The sequence below is a fragment of the Carex rostrata genome, chromosome 13 (assembly GCF_964058835.1).
Source record: "Carex rostrata chromosome 13, lpCarRost1.2, whole genome shotgun sequence".
In the NCBI taxonomy this organism is placed as follows: Eukaryota; Viridiplantae; Streptophyta; class Magnoliopsida; order Poales; family Cyperaceae; genus Carex; species Carex rostrata.
In genome coordinates this window covers 11367329-11387010 of record NC_135930.1, presented here as the reverse complement: position 1 = coordinate 11387010, position 19682 = coordinate 11367329, and the positions used below count along the sequence as shown (strand labels likewise).

The 19682-nt window shown below is 35.4% G+C and overlaps 2 protein-coding genes across 3 annotated transcripts; both read right to left on the bottom strand.

The window, feature by feature from the left end:
* Positions 1–2689: 2689 nt before the first annotated feature.
* Positions 2690–5849, bottom strand: CEL3 (cellulase 3). Its single transcript, XM_078313556.1, has 6 exons — positions 5609–5849; positions 4739–4948; positions 4072–4365; positions 3811–3960; positions 3282–3557; positions 2690–3100 (listed from the first exon to the last, which is right to left on the bottom strand). The coding sequence occupies exons 1-6, from the start codon at positions 5810–5812 to the stop codon at positions 2771–2773; spliced, it is 1464 nt and encodes a 487-aa protein (XP_078169682.1). The 5' UTR covers positions 5813–5849; the 3' UTR covers positions 2690–2770.
* A 1525-nt stretch (positions 5850–7374) lies between these two features.
* Positions 7375–16576, bottom strand: PFI (tubulin folding cofactor E / Pfifferling (PFI)). Of its 2 annotated transcripts, none has more exons than XM_078313554.1 (15): positions 16158–16576; positions 15594–15764; positions 15097–15143; positions 14267–14413; positions 13773–13847; positions 13397–13506; positions 12505–12608; positions 11792–11853; positions 10681–10788; positions 10339–10373; positions 9687–9755; positions 9383–9474; positions 8659–8735; positions 8206–8283; positions 7375–7652 (listed from the first exon to the last, which is right to left on the bottom strand). In XM_078313554.1, the coding sequence occupies exons 1-15, from the start codon at positions 16471–16473 to the stop codon at positions 7554–7556; spliced, it is 1590 nt and encodes a 529-aa protein (XP_078169680.1). In that variant the 5' UTR covers positions 16474–16576; the 3' UTR covers positions 7375–7553. The 2 variants fall into 2 exon arrangements, with proteins under 2 accessions (XP_078169680.1, XP_078169681.1); XM_078313555.1 differs by having other exon boundaries at positions 10339–10368; positions 10733–10788.
* Between the last annotated feature and the right edge of the window lie 3106 nt (positions 16577–19682).

The following is a 19682-nucleotide window of genomic DNA, read 5'->3' as shown; positions in this document are numbered from 1 at the left end:
GGAGAGGATCTTGCAATCTTCTCTTCTCCTCTTCTTCAAGCAAGCTCCAATCTCCTTCTTCTCTCTTGATCTCTGCTCTCTAAGTGATCTGGAATGTAAAGGGGGAAAAAGCCCTCGAAATTCTGGCATAGGACCTGCTTATATAGGCAACGGATCTGACTTGGGGCTTTGCTGTCTGCTCTGGAAGCTCGCGATGCGACCTACATCAGGTCTGATGAGGGTCGCATCGACTCTGATGAGGGTCGCGTCAGATGTGATGAGGGTCGCGTCAGATGTGATGAGGGCCGCGTCAGATGTGATGAGGGCCGCATCAGATGTGATAAGGGTCGCATCAGATGTCTCAGAATTCAGTAACTTCCCTGATTTTGCCCGTTTTCTGCAAAATAAGAATGAAATCGCAGCAGTACCACATTATATGGATATTCAATGTAAAATACGCGATTTGGTGGTTTAAAATGCAGATTTTGGTACAAGAATTGGTCGGAACAATAGATCAAATATGGAGATATCATAAAGCAAGTAAATAGTAGAGTTTAGATACACTTGACATGAGAGTTGTTTACGGAGTTCGGCACTAACGCCTACGTCTTTGGGGCCCGCGACCTTTTAGATGACACGTCTTTCTTTACCCAATGAGAAATGATTACAAGGTGGAACCGGCAAGCCCTTACAAACTTATGGGAAGTCACACGGCCTGGAGAGGAGCACTAAAGGCTCAAAGGAAACAAATCGATTCTCGAGGTCTCAAGGATTGCAAGGTGAGCGCGAGGCTCAAGATAACAAGGGTTACAAGGTGTTTGTAGTAAATAAAGATCTCTCACAAATCACTCGAGTTGTTGAAGTTGATTGAGTATGGTGGAGGAGATCTTCAGTTGTTGAATGAGTATTGAAGTTTAAGGTCTAGCAACCATGGTGGCTCTCTTGTGAATAGAGGAGATGAAGTTTGGCGGCTGGAGCACACCCTAGAAATCTAGCTTTGGCTTCTATATAAAGGGAGAGAAGCAAATCTAGGTTTATTCTTGTTTCCATATCTGACATCTGTCTTCCAAGGCCTATACTGATCTATCTGTTCATATTATGAACAATGTTAATACATAGAAATTGTAGATCTTGGTCTCCTGAGAATTTCAAGCTTTGATTAACTCAAATCGAAGTTCATATGACCAAACAGTGGCCAAAATACGAAAGGTGCGTAGGCTAACTGACCATAATGGTCCATGACCGTTGTAACGGTCCTGGCAACTGTTCGGCTCTGACTTGCTTAGCGTTTGGTGATGCTACAAGGTATTTTATGCATCACAGACTATCATGGGATGTATTTTTACTGTTATAACTGTCCTTGGACCGTTATAACGGTCCTCAATTATTCTGGAACTTCAGCACTCTTCCAACAGGCTATCTTGGTGCTCGAGTGTCCGATTTCAGCATATGACTACTTTTCGAAAAACTTGTGAAGAGTAGATGTTGATTCTGAAGTCTTGGTCTTCATTGGAACATTTCTACATTTTATGAGCCTGCACATATCTCAACTCAAGGAAACTATTAAATGCAATTTATGTATTTTTGCAAATCTAGTCAAACAGATAAGTTGAGGGCTCCCAAAGCCAACAAATCTATCCTGTGCATGATTTTTTTCTCTGCTTAGCGGGGTTAAGAATTTGAATTAGCGGGGTATTAATTTGGACATAAAATTTTGTACCATTTGAGAGACGGAATAATCAATTCCATTTTCCCTATATTTCAATTTTCTGACAAAATGATACAAAATATATATTTAAATGGATAAGTATTCATGATAAAAAAAATATTACAAAATCTAGAGTAACTGAATTTTATTTATTTATAAATATGTAGTTTTACTTATATAATAGATAAATAATTATAAGGATAAAAAAAATATCGAATAGGGTTTAAATTGTTAATCGAATTTGAACTCATTAACTAATTGAGCACTTGATAAAAAAAATAATACTTTAACTTATATGTTTCAATATTCTGACTTGTAATTTTTGATTCTCTAGCTTATAATTCTAATTATCAATCATAATTCAAACAATTAATTTTAGTTTTAACTCTAAATTAAATTTGAATTACAAATCAAACATTCAAAGGGAGAAAAAAAAAATTCAGAAGAGACAAAGTCAGTTGGAATCAATAAATCTCTACTAAAACTCAAAATTCAGGAGTAGTTGTCCCCAATATAATGTGGGTCCGCCCATGGATAATTATAGTTAAACGGATTAGAGCATCTCTAATGGCTTGCAAATGCAATTGCAAAGTCCTTGTTGACACTTTCATTTCTATTTTTGAAAATATTGAACCCTTTGAAAATTTGAAAGCTTTCATATTATGAAAGCTTTCATTTAATATGAGAAAATTAGTAGTTACTATTTTTTAAAAAGTAAAATTTTGCAATTATTATTCTTTCATGAATGTATTTATTTTGTAATTAGTGGTTACTTTCAATTTAACAACTGTTTTGCAATTGCTGATCAATTACATTGATGGAGTTGCTCTAAAGTGGACATTAGTTGGATTGATGTGTTAAACGGACGGCTTATGTTTTCCAATTACAGTTGATGCAATTGTATTGAGTTTCCGTTTAATCATGTAGAAACTGGTGGCTTTCAACAGCTACTTCTTTGTAAAAAGGTAGAAATAATGAAACACAAAAAGTAGCGTAAAAGAAGGGAATTGTATTAATCCGTAATATAAAGTAATATCATTTACAAGCAATTGCAGCTACCAAATTAAGCATTTTCAGTTTCCATTAATGTTGGGAGCTTGCAGCCATGTAAGCTAAAGTGCCGACTAACGGTGCATTGATATACGTGGCGGGTTCCGACTGCGCGAAGTTGTCTCGGTCATCAGCAAAGTTATCATTCGGATCGGGCCCACCAACGACTGCACCTGTTAGAATGTTAGGGTTGGGAGCGCTCGAATGGTAATACTCGAAACCTGCATCACAGCTTACTGTTCCTGATAAGTTGTTAATGCTAGGAATCGACGAGTCGCGATGGTGCACCTTTTTCGGGAAGTTGTTGCTATATCCCACCATGTATGACATCCCCTTAGGGTTTACGCCTAAGATGTAATCGACCTATAAATGAGGAAATGGAGTAGGGTTCAATAAGATTAGTTAATAAATCACTGTTCATTTACTGATCTGTCTTATACAATATCAGAAAATTTAAAATGAAGCAGCAAGCATTATATATCCTTATATATGATTCAATTTTTAAGGAATTTAAATTGAGAAGGCCAAATATCATTGCACGTACTTGTTTCTTGGCAACTTCTCTCAACAGTGAGGGGTTAACTGCCATGCCACCACACTGGAAGGTCTGCTTTGAAAACCGAAGGGATTTTGCATACACCGACATTAAGAAAGATGCTGTAGTCACATACTGCAAATTGCTTCCGGTCATCTTATAGAGGAGGCCTCCCGGTGTGTACGTCACACTCATCGAGGGGGAATTCGGTAAGATACTGCACATGAATTTCTCAGCATGGCCACGGAATTCTGAAACGTCCTGGTTCTTTTGCAGTAGATACTCCTAAACATCAAATGACAAAAAGAATTATATATACCATGAGTTTCTTTCTGCATTTTGTTTCCTTCTAATTTATATATTTATTTTTATTTCCAAAATTATGAAATTAACAGGAAGTGAATTCATATGTCATGAGTCTGATTAATATTCAGAACTTCCAACCGAAACAATATGCAATTTAAGTTTTTTTTTTATATGATTGATCGGTATATGTCATGATTAAATATGGTGAACTTATTTTGTTGATGTAACATACTTTAGCTAGAAGCACGCTAGCGCCAGGATACTTGTTGTCCCAGCTGAAGGTATCTGAGTCTGGGTTGCATCCAAGTGATTTAGCATAGTTTATGTAAGAAGAGTTTCTTGTTGCCTTGTGGAGCCATGCAGCTGCCCATAGCAACTCATCCTACAATTTTTAAAATCAAATAATACAGATTTTACAATTTACGTACTTATAACATATGTACTGGGAAAGAAGGGAATTTGTCAAATAACAAGTCAAGAGAGGCAGTCTTACTTGATAACCAGAGTAAGAGCAATAAAACGGGCAAACAACAGACGAAAGAGAGTCACTGTAGCTCCCTCTATACTTATCGGCAAATGTGAAGGCCTTCACAGCTGCATCGATGAGTTGCTTTGAGTAGTGAGGGTCGGAATGCCTAAACACAATTGAGGCTGCTGCCAGGGCTGCCGCAGTCTCACCAGCCACATCAGATCCGGGGTTTGATGGGGTCACTTTGTATACAGGGTGTGGTGTCTTCTCGTCTTCTGAGCGCATCCAGCAGCTATGATCCTTGTCAGGGTCACCAACCTGATAAGATTACATGAAAATCACTTCTCTTAATTTGCAGAAAAAGAAATTAAAACATAAAAAGGAATTGACTTGATTCATTCCTTCACCTTTGTTGTACTTGTACATTCTACAAATTAGTTCTGATACTGTGCAAAAATACTTAATTGGAAGATGCATTTGCAGCACAAAATCAGCATGAAGATTTAATGGTTAAATAAATAGCAATCGATCCCCAAACTGCATGCCACCAAAATCTACCTTATTTCTTTTAGAAGGGGATTGCTGTACAGCCAGTAGACTTGTCTTATTTCTTGATCCATTTCAGTGATAAGTGGTGATACTAATTCAAAAAATCAGGAAATGTTATGGATTTAAGGAAAATTTAAGGAACCTGGACATAGAGGGCATCCGGAAGGTGACAGGAGGCCTTTAGGAGGTAATCAGAGCCCCACTTGACAGCATCCCTTGCATTATGAAGCTCACTTCCCATTTTCTTCCCAAACTCGATTACACTCCATGACAGCATTGTCGTTGTGAATGCCATCGGTAACCCAAACTTCACATTGTCTCCGGCATCATAGTATCCACCTGTCAAATCCACCTAACATGAAAAGAAGAACGATCATCGAATAAGTTTTAGGAATTAAAATTACTTCACCAATTTTAAAAAATGAACATTATTTTGTGCATAATAAACACATTTTTCTTTTTCTGGCAGTACATACGTAATGAAGCCAATTTATGAATGTAAACAATTCTAAATAGGTAAGAGGTGTTTTTGTAACTAATTAATACTGAAATTTTTATATCTAATAAACACAGTTGACCAAAGGAATGAATCGCTTGTAGAGGTGAAAACGGAGCGGATAATATATGATCTGCATTCGATCCATATTTGAAAAATTAGATACGGATATCCGTATCCTAATATCCGTGTGGATATGGATATAGATACGGATATGGTTTTAAGTTTTAATTATTAGATATATATCATATAAATATATATTATGAACAAATTATCTTATTTACCATTATAATTAGATAAATATTATGAGCTTTAGTTTTTTAATAACATTTATATATTTTCTTAATAAATATCCGATTTGATTTGAATCCGTATCCATCTAATATCCGATCTGTATCCGTATCTAAAAAATAAAAAAAAGGATACGGATATGGATATGGTTTTACCACTATCTACTCCGTATCCAATCCATTTTCTAATCACTTGACAAAAGGATTCAAGTTTGAGAGAACCTACATTTTCTGTTGAGCCATCATTGAGACCGGAACTTGATCGCCAGCTCAAGCTTGCTAGGTGAGGCAACTTGCCTGACCTCTGGGCCTCAAAAAACACTAGTGACTTAGAGAGGGCACCTCGATAATCTACGGTCGAAGTAGCAGTTGTGTGAGCCACGCCTATTACTATCAACATCAAAGAACATATGAACTTCTCCAACCCCATTTTTTTTTTCAGGGTCGGAGTCTAGTGTTGATTTTTTTTTTAATCTGCTTGATTAGCTTGAACGTACTTATATTAGTGTAAGATATAACGAACCAACCACCAAGTTTTTGTGGGCTTCAGCTTTTGGTTTTCTAAAAATGGGAGGGAGGAAGTAGAGGATGAGAATTGATGGTTTCAGCAGATTTGATGCAGCACTAAATCTGGGAAGCCACATTTTTTGTTCACCCAGCACAATCTTCACTTTTTGGCACCTAAACTTAATGTTTAGATTTTTTATCTGTGCGTGTTTGCAGTTTTAAACGCCTGTTGCTATATATTTTCAGAAAATTCACGATACTACTACTAGTAGTAGTGAAACATTTTTCATACGTGAAATTAATTTTTACATGTTTTTAAATTAGTACGTGACATTAAAATTTATGCAATTATGTTAAGCAAATATGCGGAATTTCATGACCTAATTAAAATTATTATTTAACTTATTAGCTATCCTTTTTTAAAAAATAATTGCAGAATTGAAGCTTTTTTACCAAGGTCTGCTTAGCAAGTTTAAATTCAGACTGGAGGCATGACAACAAAACTTTTTGATGTGGTCTAAAACCAAGCTCTGCAAATAAATTTTGTTTGATTAAATAACAAGACCTTTGAAGTTTGATCCTTTTGAAAAGATACTATAAATAAACATGGACGACACCCCAATTTGTTGTGAGAGTGTCATTCACTTGAATTTGGACGGGTTATATGTCAAGTTATCAACTACAAATAAACATCTGCTACTAAATTGTCTCCCTTAAATCTGTTACCTCAGAGTTGTTCTGTCAGTTACTTTACTTTACTTTACTTTTCGACGCCACAGGGCTAGTGCACATCAACTATTCGAGAAAATACCCTGGAAAACTACTGTCGATGTAGAAAGCAGATAAGTAGCTTACCCGGTGCATTATTACTTTGCCCCATAATGTCGCTTTCTGACAGCAAGAGAGTCATTCAAGCTGAGCATACTATGCCAGAGATGGAAGGAGCTCTGGAGTCTGGACTGCTGTACCTTCCCTACATTCTACATGTTAGAGTTCATGTGCAAGGAAACTCACCTCTAAGAAACTGAGTGGTTCAAAATTTTGTTACCATGTCTCTGCTTATGCACAAGAGCACCTCTGGTTTGCGCACCTTTCGGCTTAGTTGTCTAGACTATACAAAAGATATCATCTCAATATGTGGATTATGTCATGGATTTTTTTTATGCTACAACCAATGAAATCTGCTTCAGACTAACTCAAGAGTGGTTTTGTTGCTTCTTCGCTTTTCACGTGCCCTTCTTTGGAGGATGTCTTGATTTCCACATGTCAGTGTGAAATGTTAATAGATTAAAATGGCTAACGTTATATGGCACAATGTATGGAATGCCCATCTTTTTTTTGTTTATTTTTTTTTGAAAGGAAATAGAACTCCCGTGCATATGTTAACCATGAGAAAGTTTTTTAATCACGGGACAAGTAGATAGTTTAGATGAACCATCAGTCTAATGAACCCAATCCTTTCATGACAAATTGACAAAACCCAGATTGATTCTATTTTATGTTCAAATATTGTTGTCTTGTTTTGAACTTAATTGTTAATACATCAAAGATAAATAATCTAATCCATAAAAAAGCACAATAAAGCGCATACAAAAACAATAATTAAAATTAACAAAAAAAATAATCCAAAGAAACAATACGAAATCCCCTGGAGAGTTATCAATCTAATTTTCTTCATCAATGATAATTGTTGCCTCCGTGCCTACTCCAAGCTCCATTAAAGTAGCCATGTCTTCATCCAATGGAAGTGGAAGAGGCGATCCCTGTCACCGAATTCAATGAAAATTAGGATACTGCCATATGCTTCAATCATATCAAAAGTTACCCCATATAGATAGAGACCAATGATTGCTCTTTGATCTGGTTCACCAAAAAAAGAGTTTTCTGCTACATACCTGATACAGATTATTATTTTTCTCTATGTATTTTTTTTTTATCACAGTTGATACCAATCTTTTCTATAATACCACAGTACAATGCCACTTCCCTGTGTAATCAATTGAGTTTATTAATGGAAAATACCGTCATAGGTCCTAAATCATGCAAGTAGGCCTATATTCTTTACCCAATTGACCTCAAATTAAGCCTCAAATTGTGAAGTTATACAACAGAAAGACAGACAGGAAGCTATAATGGTAAAATAGCACTAGGAAATAGGGGATAACCACAATACAATACAAGCTAGTACAGGGCACCAGAGTGAGATCAATTATATTTATGTTTTATTATGTACTTCTATTTATGTTTAAACTTCAATTGACCCATTTCTTGTTAAATTTATATGTTTGGATAATGTGTAGTATTTTCCTGTAATACCTTTTCCTCAAGAAATAATCTCAATTTTATGTCCTTCAGCTTGAAAAAGCTCTCACAAAGTGCCTTTAACTTTGCAACCTGGATAAAAAATAAGATATTTTTTCTTGTTCAGAATGCAGAAAAGCCCATGAACCACGAGAAATCCAATTGAAGTGAAATACTAAAATTGAATATTTCAAGTATTGCTGTTCAGAAAGGTTGTAATTTCTTCAAGCAATTCCAAAGTTTGGTCGGTATACATTTGAGCAGCACCGGCACTTCTACTTTGGAAGTTGACTTAACCTTAACTGTACAGAACTGGCAAAATGAGCATCAGTTTGAACCTTGACCGCATGCAGTGGTCTAAAGCATACTAGTGAGCACCAAAACCATAGCACAACTGCAATATGTGCTATACAAATATAAGGAGCATTCACAATATACATTTCTACGAAGACAGAAAAAGTTATGTACTGTGACAGAAGGCGGTAGTTTCTTCATAAGAGGTTGTTTCTCCCCCATTGAAGGACCCACACATTTCAAAGTTAGATCTGCAAAAACAGGGGCAATGACAATAAGGAAATAATAAAAGAAAGAAATAAGAAATATGCTAACAATAGAACTGCGGGCTTAGTGCAGTGGCACGAGTCTCCAGCGCAGGTTCAATTCTCGAGAATAGCATCTAAAAGATGCTGGGGTGTACCAGGGCCCTTTAATAAAATTAAAAAAAAAAGATAAAGAAATATGCTAACAATGATACAGTTGTATACATGCAAAAAAAGGTACTGTGCAAAAAATATAACGGTCTTCTAGAGGAGCAGAAAGTAAAAAAAAATAACACACTCAGACAGATTAATGGTAAAATCTCTACCAGTGTTATAATCATTAACAAAATTAATAGTAAAATCTCTATCAGTATTGCATTAATACACAGCATCCACATATTCCCAAGACGTAAAAAATTAAATAAAAGGACGTTATTGAATTCCATACTGCTAATATGCAACAAATAATGTTCACCTCAACGATAACCAGAATAATTGTTATATAAATAATGCAGGAGAATTTTACATTTTCTAGGGGTACGTATGTTGTTTCTCGATTAGAAGGATTGTATCTATTCTTCTAGTTCTAGGTACCACTAAAAGTGTCCAAACAAAACTAGTAAACAAAATAAAAATGAAGTAAAAGATTTAACTGATAAGAGTAGAAGCCAGTGTTTGTGGGCCTGACCCACCAGCCCGCAATTTCTCATCTTGAATTTCATGCAGGGTCTTCAGCTCAACAAACCTACATTTTGAATCATTGTTCTAATCTGGCGCTAATGTATTACATCTTTTGAAAGGGAACGCGGCAATATACCAGGAATGAAGGACAAATGGCATGTTTTATTTGTCATTGGTATAGAGCGGCAATTGCAAGGTATAAGGGCCTTTACGTAATGTCAATAGCAACAGTTATCAGAATACAAGTTTACAACTTATACGGTTGAAGTTAAGTACCTGGGATGAGCTCTCTGTATTTCCTCCAAATTGTTCAGTTGCATCTTGGCCATAACAAGGCGGACATACCTACAATTTAGAAAAGAAAGGAGGATTCTAAATAAAAATCACAATGCACAAGTAAATGTAGTGAATATCTATAATCTAGAGGAATCACAATTGTTAATAAGCAGAGGCAGAGGGATGTGTATTGAATGGGTGTCAGTTGACCCCCATTTTTTATATATTTTTTTTATATAATCTAGTGTAAAATGTCATGTTATTGTACAATTGACCCCCATTCAAGTTTATCCCCATAGCTTGGAAGTATGGCTCCGCCCCTGGTTATAAGGATGTAATGATCAATTGATTAGTGACACTATATGCTGATCTCTTATTATAATGTGTGCACTTACAAAACCACCAATGACTCCCTGATCGATTAACTGGCCAGTTCCATCAGATTGGTGCATTTTCAACTGACCCAATGCCTTTCATTGCAAAATTTGATAAAAAGGGAACACGACCCAATGTTTAACAAAGAAACACTATTCATCTAAAAGTATCAAGATGAAATACACCAATCAGTCGGTCAATCTGACCCCCTTTATAGTTAATAAACAAGTGACACCTTTTAATAAACCATGGATAAACTATAAATGATAAGGCTCACCGGATTTCTGATTCTCTCCTTTCACGAGGACTGATCTGCAAAAACAGCAGATGGGAACTCATTTGGAAAATAATAGACAGCTCAAATTAAAACTTCTTGCAAACATAAACCCATTATTTTCCATTTCAAACAAGAATTCTTATATCTGTCTAACACCCATTTTGAACGTATTTTGCAAAACCCTACTCTTAGATTAGCCATGCTCCTTATATATCAACAATTATCACCAACTCTAATCACAAAAAGTATATTGAATGTAGAATTGTAAGTATAGTTGTGTAGTTTGCGAAAACACCAAAGAAATAATCATTTCTAAATAGTCAACATAAAAGAGAGGACTACCTCACTTCCATTAAGAATCTTGACTTTAGAGAGACGTGCAATTAAAACAAACCTAGGAACACCTCCTCTGGCAGGATCTGACACAGGATTCTCAGAAAGCCTTACGTCCTTCATTAAAACAAGCATAAATATTAAAAATAATACACAAAACACATTGACGCATTATTGGTCATTGTGACTATTTTTCTGATAACTCCACAGCCTGTCCCAAGCCAGGATAAAGGAGGAGGGTCACGCTAAGGCGTGGTGAGCCAGAGGTAAAAAAACAGCCTCTTTATGGGAATGAACCCAATCCGAACTTTGTGACTTCGATAGGGTTACATTTCTAGCCTACCCCAACTTGTCTGGGACTAAAGGCTTGGTTGTTGTTTGTGATTATTTTTCTGATAACAATGAGATAAACAAATCCATAGCGGCGCTGAAAAGAGTGAATTGCAAATGCAGTCAGCCGAATAATTGCCTTATTGGTATCACTAATCAATTTTGCGGGGGAAGGAAAAGGAGAGGACTAAAAGGAATGGATAAAAGAGTACACCCAGTTTCCTTATTAATCAATTTGGGGTATTGCCTTTTTGCTTCAGAATCTTACCCAACTATAGATTAAACCAATACAAAACTTTTACAACATATATTTTGTTGCTTAATATTGACTAGGATTAAAAATTGTAATAAATTATGACAATCTATTCGATGCTAGTTAAGCAGTAAGTGAAACACAATAGCTTTAGTGCTAGCATTTGTCAGAACTTTTCAGAGTAAGTTCTTTGGCTCAGACACAGGGCATTTAGTCCATGAAGTTCCATCGAAGATGAACAGTAGTTAAACAATATGTGCTGTATAACCTTTCGATTTTTGCTTTATCACAAATAAACCTACACATTAACTTGCCCTTTTTCAGACAGGATAGATTTAATTGATAAGACACTTTGACATTTATAAAATTCAATGACTTATAATAATATTGATAAATCGAACTAAAAAACAAGGGGAGATAGAGATGCATCACATCATTAAGTTCTCGTTATAGCTGGTGCTTATAATAATACACCATCATATAATAATATAAAATTGTTACTGTAAGTTTTACACATGGTAACTTAAAAAATCTTACCACCAAGCTAGGGAAGGAATTCAGTGCATCAACAGATACCACATCATCAATATCGTTCCGGCCTGAGAAATGCACTTTTACTAGTTAGTCACAAAAAGATAAGAAAGAGAGAGGATTACTGTACCAGATTCAAGCACAGCGTCCATTGTTCGTATATTAGTACAGGTGCATATTTTGACTACTTTGCCATTTTTTAGCTGCTACTTCTTTAATCTCTTTGGTGTTCAATCACACTGGGGGTAAACTAAGGCTCAATTGCAAAAGTGATTTATCAACAAAAGTTAGGTTAACATGAAGCTTTATTTCCAATACAAGATCGCTGAACAACATATCTGTACCAATACCAGTATTACTACTTAACATTTTCAGAGCCCTTTTCTGTTGCTTCTTGGTGTTCTTATTGCAGAATGGGGTTGGTTGAGGCTCAGTTGCCCCAGAGTTAATGGACATAAATTTCTGCTAAAATTATGCTCAATTGGTTTTTTGGACTTAATAACAAAAATGGGGTTGAATTAATTCTTTGAAGGATGTGTAATTTTTTTCCCGTGATTAATGAAGAAAGGGTAAATTACTTTTTCTCCAAAAAAAAAAAAATGAAAGAAAAGCTGGCTTACCTGCAAGTCTTGAAAACAGAATGTACCAGCAGATGGTTTTCCATACCGACCACAGTTGTGAATAGAACTAAAATGTATGAGACCATAAAATATATTTACCTAGCAGAAGGCATCGTAGTTTCTCAAATGGCACACATGATGTATCACTCGAAGGATAGTATATACTCTTCAACTTATTCATGTTCAAGTGTAGCTCTTCTAAACTACAAAGACAAACAAAATAAAAATTGCAGGCTATTTTTTACAGTGATTGGTCACTCGACAAGTATTGGTTTAAGACTAACAGGGTATGCAAAGACCTGTGTAGGTGGAGATGGTAGTGGCTTGGGAGATTTTTTTTTTTCCCTCTTTGGTTGGGGGGGGGGGGGGGGGGGCACTTACTGATACGAAAGTTCACATATAATACATATAATATAAAGGGAAAAATTGCTTTAGCATTAGGATAAAATACCTATATTAGTTTATGCAACTAGAGAACTCGATTATCAAGTGTGCAATTATTTCTTCAAATTACAAGTCCTATGGAAAATAGACTTTCACTTTTTTGAATTTGTGAACCATAGAATATGCTATTTGCACTTAAAATTCAAAAGCAAAGCTGTGTCACAATTTGCAAATAGAATGTCACATTCAAAGTTGAAATTAACTCCAACAAAAGAAGACTTCATTGCTATTCAACTCAACCATATAATCTCCTCATACATTTAAATAAAATTGAACCTAAATATATATTCACTTGTTTTGGCTTGACTTCAAATTTAGCTTAAGAAAAAGGACTCAACGAACAATAGGGCAACATTGTCAACATAACAATAAACTGATTCCATTAACCTAATGATGAGATCGTATTAGATGTCCAAGAACATGTGAGGTGCTTGTTGCAAGTACAAGAAAAGTTGTCTTTGCTAATACGATGCAAGTATTGAGTGCTATTTCAAAGAAGACACCATGAAAAATAGTAAAACACACCAATAACCCAATATCTCTATACCTTCTCACATGCGACAGCTTCAAAATTTCGTCCCATGACTCAATATTGTTATCTTCTAAATTCAAAAGTCGCAGAGAATCAAATCCTTGAACAAAAGTTCCTGCTGTAGGCTATGGAAAACATTACTAGACTTTTAATACAACAAATATACAGAAATAGAAGGGGAGAAAAGCAAAACTTTTAATAGTGAATACCAAAAATGTATCGAAGAACAACAAAGCAATATTTTCCAGTATTGATCAATAGATACTTCCATTACCCCTATCAGTTTGATACAAAACCTGAGAGCATGCATCCTTGAATTTTAGTAGATTCAAGGATAATTATTTGGAATTAAGGAAGTTTTGTAAAGATCATTTAGTTACAAGCTGCTAACCTCTATCATCTGGAGCTTATTTGACATTAGATGCAGCTCTTCAACCAATGGAATTGAAATCTTAAGCTTTTCAATCTGTTGTTCAGTATAATCAAAGTTGGTTTAAAAACACATATCCAATCAAAAGAGAGATTCAAATTTCAGGTCATGCAAATAAGAAAGCGTGAAGAACCACCATATAAGCATAACTCCAATTAAAAGAACTCCAAAACAAATCCTAACAAAGACTTGGCAGATTAGGTTACAAAAGGGTTGATACAAACAAGGTTCAGTCAGGAATCCTTCTTGTCAAATGCAGAGCTTGAGAACTTAATTTTGCACTCATTTTGGGCGTTTTCATATATTTTTTAATACCTGAGTTAAAAAAACACTGGACTAATTAGGAGGTTGGTCTTTTACAGAAGACCAAAAAAGAAAAAGAAAACAGTAATCCTGGTCAGGTCATAGTCGACCCGTCAGGTCAACAATTTCACCCCCAGCTTAAAGTTACCTACCACATCCCACATAATACTGCAATGGTTCAGAACTAAGAGACGGATGTTCTTCAGTGAAGAATATTCTGTTACTTCATGTTCCAGCAGATTGCTTGTCAAATCAAGCATTTGAAGGGACGGCAATGCTTCACAGAGAGAGGCAATATCCTACACAAACAAAGAGGTTACATAAATCACAAATGTTGGATCTGTTGCAGAAATACACCACATCTTTCTTGTCTGCAGGTGAGGACCAGCCATTTCAAGGAGTTAGCAGATTAAAAGAAAAAAACAATTCATGGACTAGTGACTTGGAAAAGGTGAATCCCTTATAATTCTGACAACTTTGCCATAACCCTCTTCTTTTTCTGTCAGGGTTCAAAGTATTTGCTTGAGATGAAGCAGCAAGAAATGTAGTTAGTTTTTATCAACTTGAAATTTGGCTTTCAACTTTCTGCAGTAGGTTATTCTTTGTGAAAGCCTGGTATCCAGTTAGACTGAGAGAATACTTCCGTTGTTATTTGCAAATACTGTAAACGCTAGGGTGCAATTTGTCAAAAAGTAAAACAGGGGACAAGTACAACAAAGAATTAGAATGTAGGATAAGGACAGTATTGTATCAGTGAAGAACTGAAGTATCAAGCCCCTCATTTATTTTTTTAATGGCCAGTGTATATTGAAGGGTATAAATGCGGTGCACTAAGGATGCCACTTTTGGTATTGTTCACGATAACTCGAAGTCCAGAACCTCACACCACACTAAGTATTTGTTTTGTTTTCATTTGTAAAGCACTTTCACCATACATGGTTAAAAACAAAATAAATAAGCAAAAAGAGACCAGACAACATACTTGCCAATTTGAAATCAAATTTCCACTTAAATCAAGCTCCTTCAATTCTGGTGCAAAAAAAAAAAATGGTAAGGGTTCGACAAGCTACAATAAGTGTATTATATACAATACAAACATTGGCATTGCTTAAGAAAGCCCAAATTCCAGAACTCCAAATCTTTCTTGACAGAAACACACGAGAAACAGAGTTAAACAAAAAATAATTTGATTTGGAAAAAAAAACATAAGGGCTTTTTTGCAATACCTATCAATTTATCTATTTGCAATCAAAATCCTATGTACTTTGAGATGTATGCAATGTATCTTCCAATGTCAATTTGATAATTTGCATCAGAGGCTAGTAGATTTTTTTCATATCCCAAAGTGAACTAGAACTGAGCTACCCAAATTAACTTACGCCTCAAGTTTATTAGGTAGAGTAAATACAAAATTCAGAGCACTGTAGTTGTATTTGGGTGAACTCAGAGAGAGAGGAGGAGCAGGGGCTGATGCATTACTGGGAAGCAGAGTGCTGATCTGGTATAAAGGCTCAACAGAGCTAATTCCCAGAAAAGAAACAGATATACTCAAAAGCTCGTCAAATTTCTTGAGTTTCTCTTCAACTTTATTCTTCCCCACAAGTTCTACAGATACTCGTCTCTGACTTGTAGAAAAAACATACATCTCATCTGCATAGTTAATTCAGTACAAAACTTAACATGTGTAATGAAAGATGCAGGCTAAAAGCATGCAACTAAATCCTTCAGCTGCATGATCGAGCCACTATATAATCTTTGATCATGCAATAAACCGTCAAGTTAAATTCTGACTTACAATGAATTATTGCCTAAATCTAGCATAATGGCTCGACTCATCCAAATTTCATAATAAATGCTGTCTTTTTCCTAAATTAACCCTTGGTGTGCAATTTACCTTGGGGTATCTCCAGTTGAACAATTAAAACGTAACTCGAACAGACAGCCAATGTTGATCCTGCTGTAATGGACTCTTGACTCAAAACGTAAGTGTGTAAATAAGATCTCTCGAAATGCTATAAAAAGTTTGTTGATCAACACTCGTACCTTCTTCTTCTTTGGTCGCCTCCCCTCTGTATCTCCTATAAATCGCGTCTAGCAAAGAGATTCCAGCGCAGAGCCCCTTCGGCCGTACAAACGAGCCTGACAAACTGGTACGGGCTGAGAAATACCTCGTACCATTGACTGTACCGTCGTGCTTCCCGCCTGAATCAGCGTCCCAGTCAACACCGATCCACTCGCCGTCGTGGCCCGAAATGGGGCCAATGTACCGAATCGTACCAGTACGGCGGGGATCTCCGGCGGCATGAACCCTCTGCCCGGTCCGAAATGCGACGGCGGTTTGATCGGACTGATCGGCCATGGAGAGCAAGTGAGGCTGTTAGAAGAAAGAACAGTAGTTATTTTGTACTGGAAGTCTGGAATCGGTCGGGTACAGTGTCAGTGATCTCTAGCAATTCCGCGGATAATGCTTAGCGAATCGGGCAAATCAAACGGGAAGACCAGCAATTGACGAAAGTTTTAATCCGAATTTAATTTCTTCCCGTTCGATCTGATCTGGGATGGATATTAAAGGAAACAGACCGTCCGATTCAATTTTACAATTTTTCGTTTTTAGATTGAATACTCAGAGTCAGAGATCAAGCAATTTCATGCGCGGATAATCACAGATGCGGAGAAATTGACAATATTATTAATTCTCCAATTCTACCAATCTTCAAAAGCATTTTTCTTCTAATTTAGGACGTGCCCTCCTCAGGAAAGAACGAATGTTGTTTAATGAAAGGGACAATTATTATTAATTTCAATTCTAGATATTTAATTAAAGTAATTTGTTCGCAATTAATTAATTTTATGGCAAGATGAATATGTAGGTTTTAAGTTGAACAATTTTTTAATAGTTGACGGGAAAGTTGACAACATATATAAAATAAGAAGAACAATTATAAAATGTTTTTAGTGCCAATTCTATTTCCTCATTGATACTATTAGCTATTGTCTAACCACTTCTCGGTTTCTAACGATGTGTCATTGATCAGATAACCCATCGTTTTTTGTTTGTTGGAGAAAAATCTTCTATTCTTCTCTCTCCAAAGTGTCCATGCCCCAGCCGCCCAAATGATATCCCACCGCCCCCTCTGTGTGCATGTCATTTGCAGTCTTGTTTTAATCTATAATTCCAGGGTATTAGAGGCCCCTTCTGATACAATGTTATGTTATGTCTGCATGCCTGTCTAGAATCTGATTGCAAACGTGCAACCCCACATTATGTGGTTTCTCGTCTCCCTCCTATCTTCTGAACATAAATGACAACCCCTCTGTACCACACGCCCCCTCGATATTAGAATCTGTTGCGTTAGGATTTTATTATCCGGTATTAGCCAAATGAATATTCTCACCTTCATTAGTACTTTTATTTTCCATAGCCTTTTGTGTATTGGTGAAATGATTCCCGAGTTGTGCATCATATGATATGCCGATGCACATGAAAAAAAAAACCTGATGCTGTCCATTACCAGATCTTAGCTCCACCTATTAAGTTGAACATTTGAAATTTTGCAATGTGTATATGTGTATAAAAAATAATAAAATTTCAAATTTCATTGTCGTTAAATAACTTTAGTTTGTAATTATTCATATTTAATAGTTTTGATGATATCTAATTACATCACATGTAGGGATGAAAACGGTATGGATAGTATCCGATCTGTATTCGATCCATATTTGAAAACTTAGATGTGAATATCCGATATTCGAATATCCGTGTAGATAAGAATACTGATATTGTTTTACGTTTCAATTATTTGTATCCGAATAGTAGAAATATAAAATATATTTTAACATATATTATGAAAAATTTATGTTATTCACCATTATAATTAGATAAATATTACGAACTTTAATATTTTTTAATATATTTTTATATTATTTTAATAAATATCCGATCTGATCCGAATACCATATCTGTATCCGTCTGATATTCGCTCCGCATTCGTATCCGAAAAATGAAAAAAATATATACATATGAGATATGGATATGGTTTTTACCATATCCGCTCCGTATCCGTTCCGTTTTCACCCCTGATTCACATGACAAATATATACGAGAAATAGTGTCAATACCATTAATTCAATTCCTTCACAATATATCTAGAAAGTTAAAAGCATATGCTGACATTAACGGTGACATGATGTGCCACACCATCAGTTATTCGTTGAATATATCAATGTTGTGGTAAATTTTTTAAAAATATGGAAAATGGAGAAAAAAAAATTGTATGAGAAGAATAATATTTTCGAATTGAGAATCAACTTTTAGTTTAATGGCAAATACAATGATTTTTATGTATGAGTTCACATATTTAAAATTCATATAAAGAAATCATTTATGATATTAAATAAAGTTAGATAACTTGACATCCAATCTTTATTAAAAGAAAAAATTATTTTTAAATTTTCGGATGTCTTTTAATATAACATTATTTGTTTTTCCAAAATCAATCAAAAATTAAGGAAAAAACAGTCTTATTGGCAAACTATAATTTTGAAATGTCAAAATTTTGGTGAAATATATTTAGTTTAGGACATTTTTTTTTCCGACTATGTACATTTGTTACAAATCTGTTTGGTAGTGTTTTGACTTTTGACCATTGTCTTGTTACAACTTACAAATCTGTTTGGTAGTGTTTTGACTTTTTGACCATTGTCGTGCTATGTAAAGCTGAAAGATGCTAAAGTTAAAGGGGCCGTTCGGCAACAAAGGATTAAGCCTCCTTAAGGCTTAATTCGCTTTTTTTAACTTCCTTAGCCACTTAATCCTACCGAACATCGATTCTTTAGCGCGGATTAAGAACACCTCCTTTAGCTTCCTTTTGCCCGAATCTTAATCCTCTGCTCGGACTTTAAGGCACCCATACCCCTTCCTTTAGCTTCCTTAGCAAAATTCACAGATAAAGATAACCGAACATCGGTTCCTTAGCGCTCCTTAAGCTCTTAATCCTTCACTCTTAATCCTTTGTTGTCGAACGACCCCAAACTGATTAATGTCAGATGCGAATTCTACCACGATGTACCGAATATGTGCCAAAGCTTGTCGTGCTGTAGTAGTAGAAACTAGAAACCACTGAATTCGTATCCCTAGAGATAACTAATATTTCTGTTTGAATTTGAACCATCCAATTAGTAGCAATAATATTGGAAAATTATGAAAAATTAACTGCAAGTAATCTGTGTTCTGTTTCCTCTAGTTTTTCCTTTATTTTATTTAATTCCATAAATATTAAAATATTAGAAAAATGCAATATTAGTTATTAGTTGTCAATAGTCCCTGTAGTTTTTTATTTTCCCGTTTTTCCAAATATTTCTATTTTTTTTACCCAAATTTCTTTTCAATTGTAAAAGGAAATGTATGGTGGCATGTCCAGTGTTGTTATTTGACAATCCATTATACTGTGTCAATATATTAAGGGCATGTTCGGCCTCCAATTGGGAATGGGCATGAGCACAGGAATTGAACTGAAAAGTCCTGTTCTCGTGAAAAAAAAAATCCAGTTGAACTGAATTTTTTTTTCT

Excerpts from the sequence above, each read along its gene's own strand:
- CEL3 (XM_078313556.1), bottom strand. The coding sequence starts at position 5,812 with ATGGGGTTGGAGAAGTTCATATGTTCTTTGATGTTGATAGTAATAGGC. Across the intron at positions 4,366-4,738 it reads CGGATGCCCTCTATGTCCAG|GTTGGTGACCCTGACAAGGA; the intron begins GTTCCTTAAATT and ends TAATCTTATCAG. Across the intron at positions 3,558-3,810 it reads CTAGCGTGCTTCTAGCTAAA|GAGTATCTACTGCAAAAGAA; the intron begins GTATGTTACATC and ends TTTGATGTTTAG.
- PFI (XM_078313554.1), bottom strand. The coding sequence starts at position 16,473 with ATGGCCGATCAGTCCGATCAAACCGCCGTCGCATTTCGGACCGGGCAG. Across the intron at positions 14,414-15,096 it reads ATTTGATTTCAAATTGGCAA|GATATTGCCTCTCTCTGTGA; the intron begins GTATGTTGTCTG and ends TTGTTTGTGTAG. Across the intron at positions 12,609-13,396 it reads AAGCTGTCGCATGTGAGAAG|TTTAGAAGAGCTACACTTGA; the intron begins GTATAGAGATAT and ends TTGTCTTTGTAG.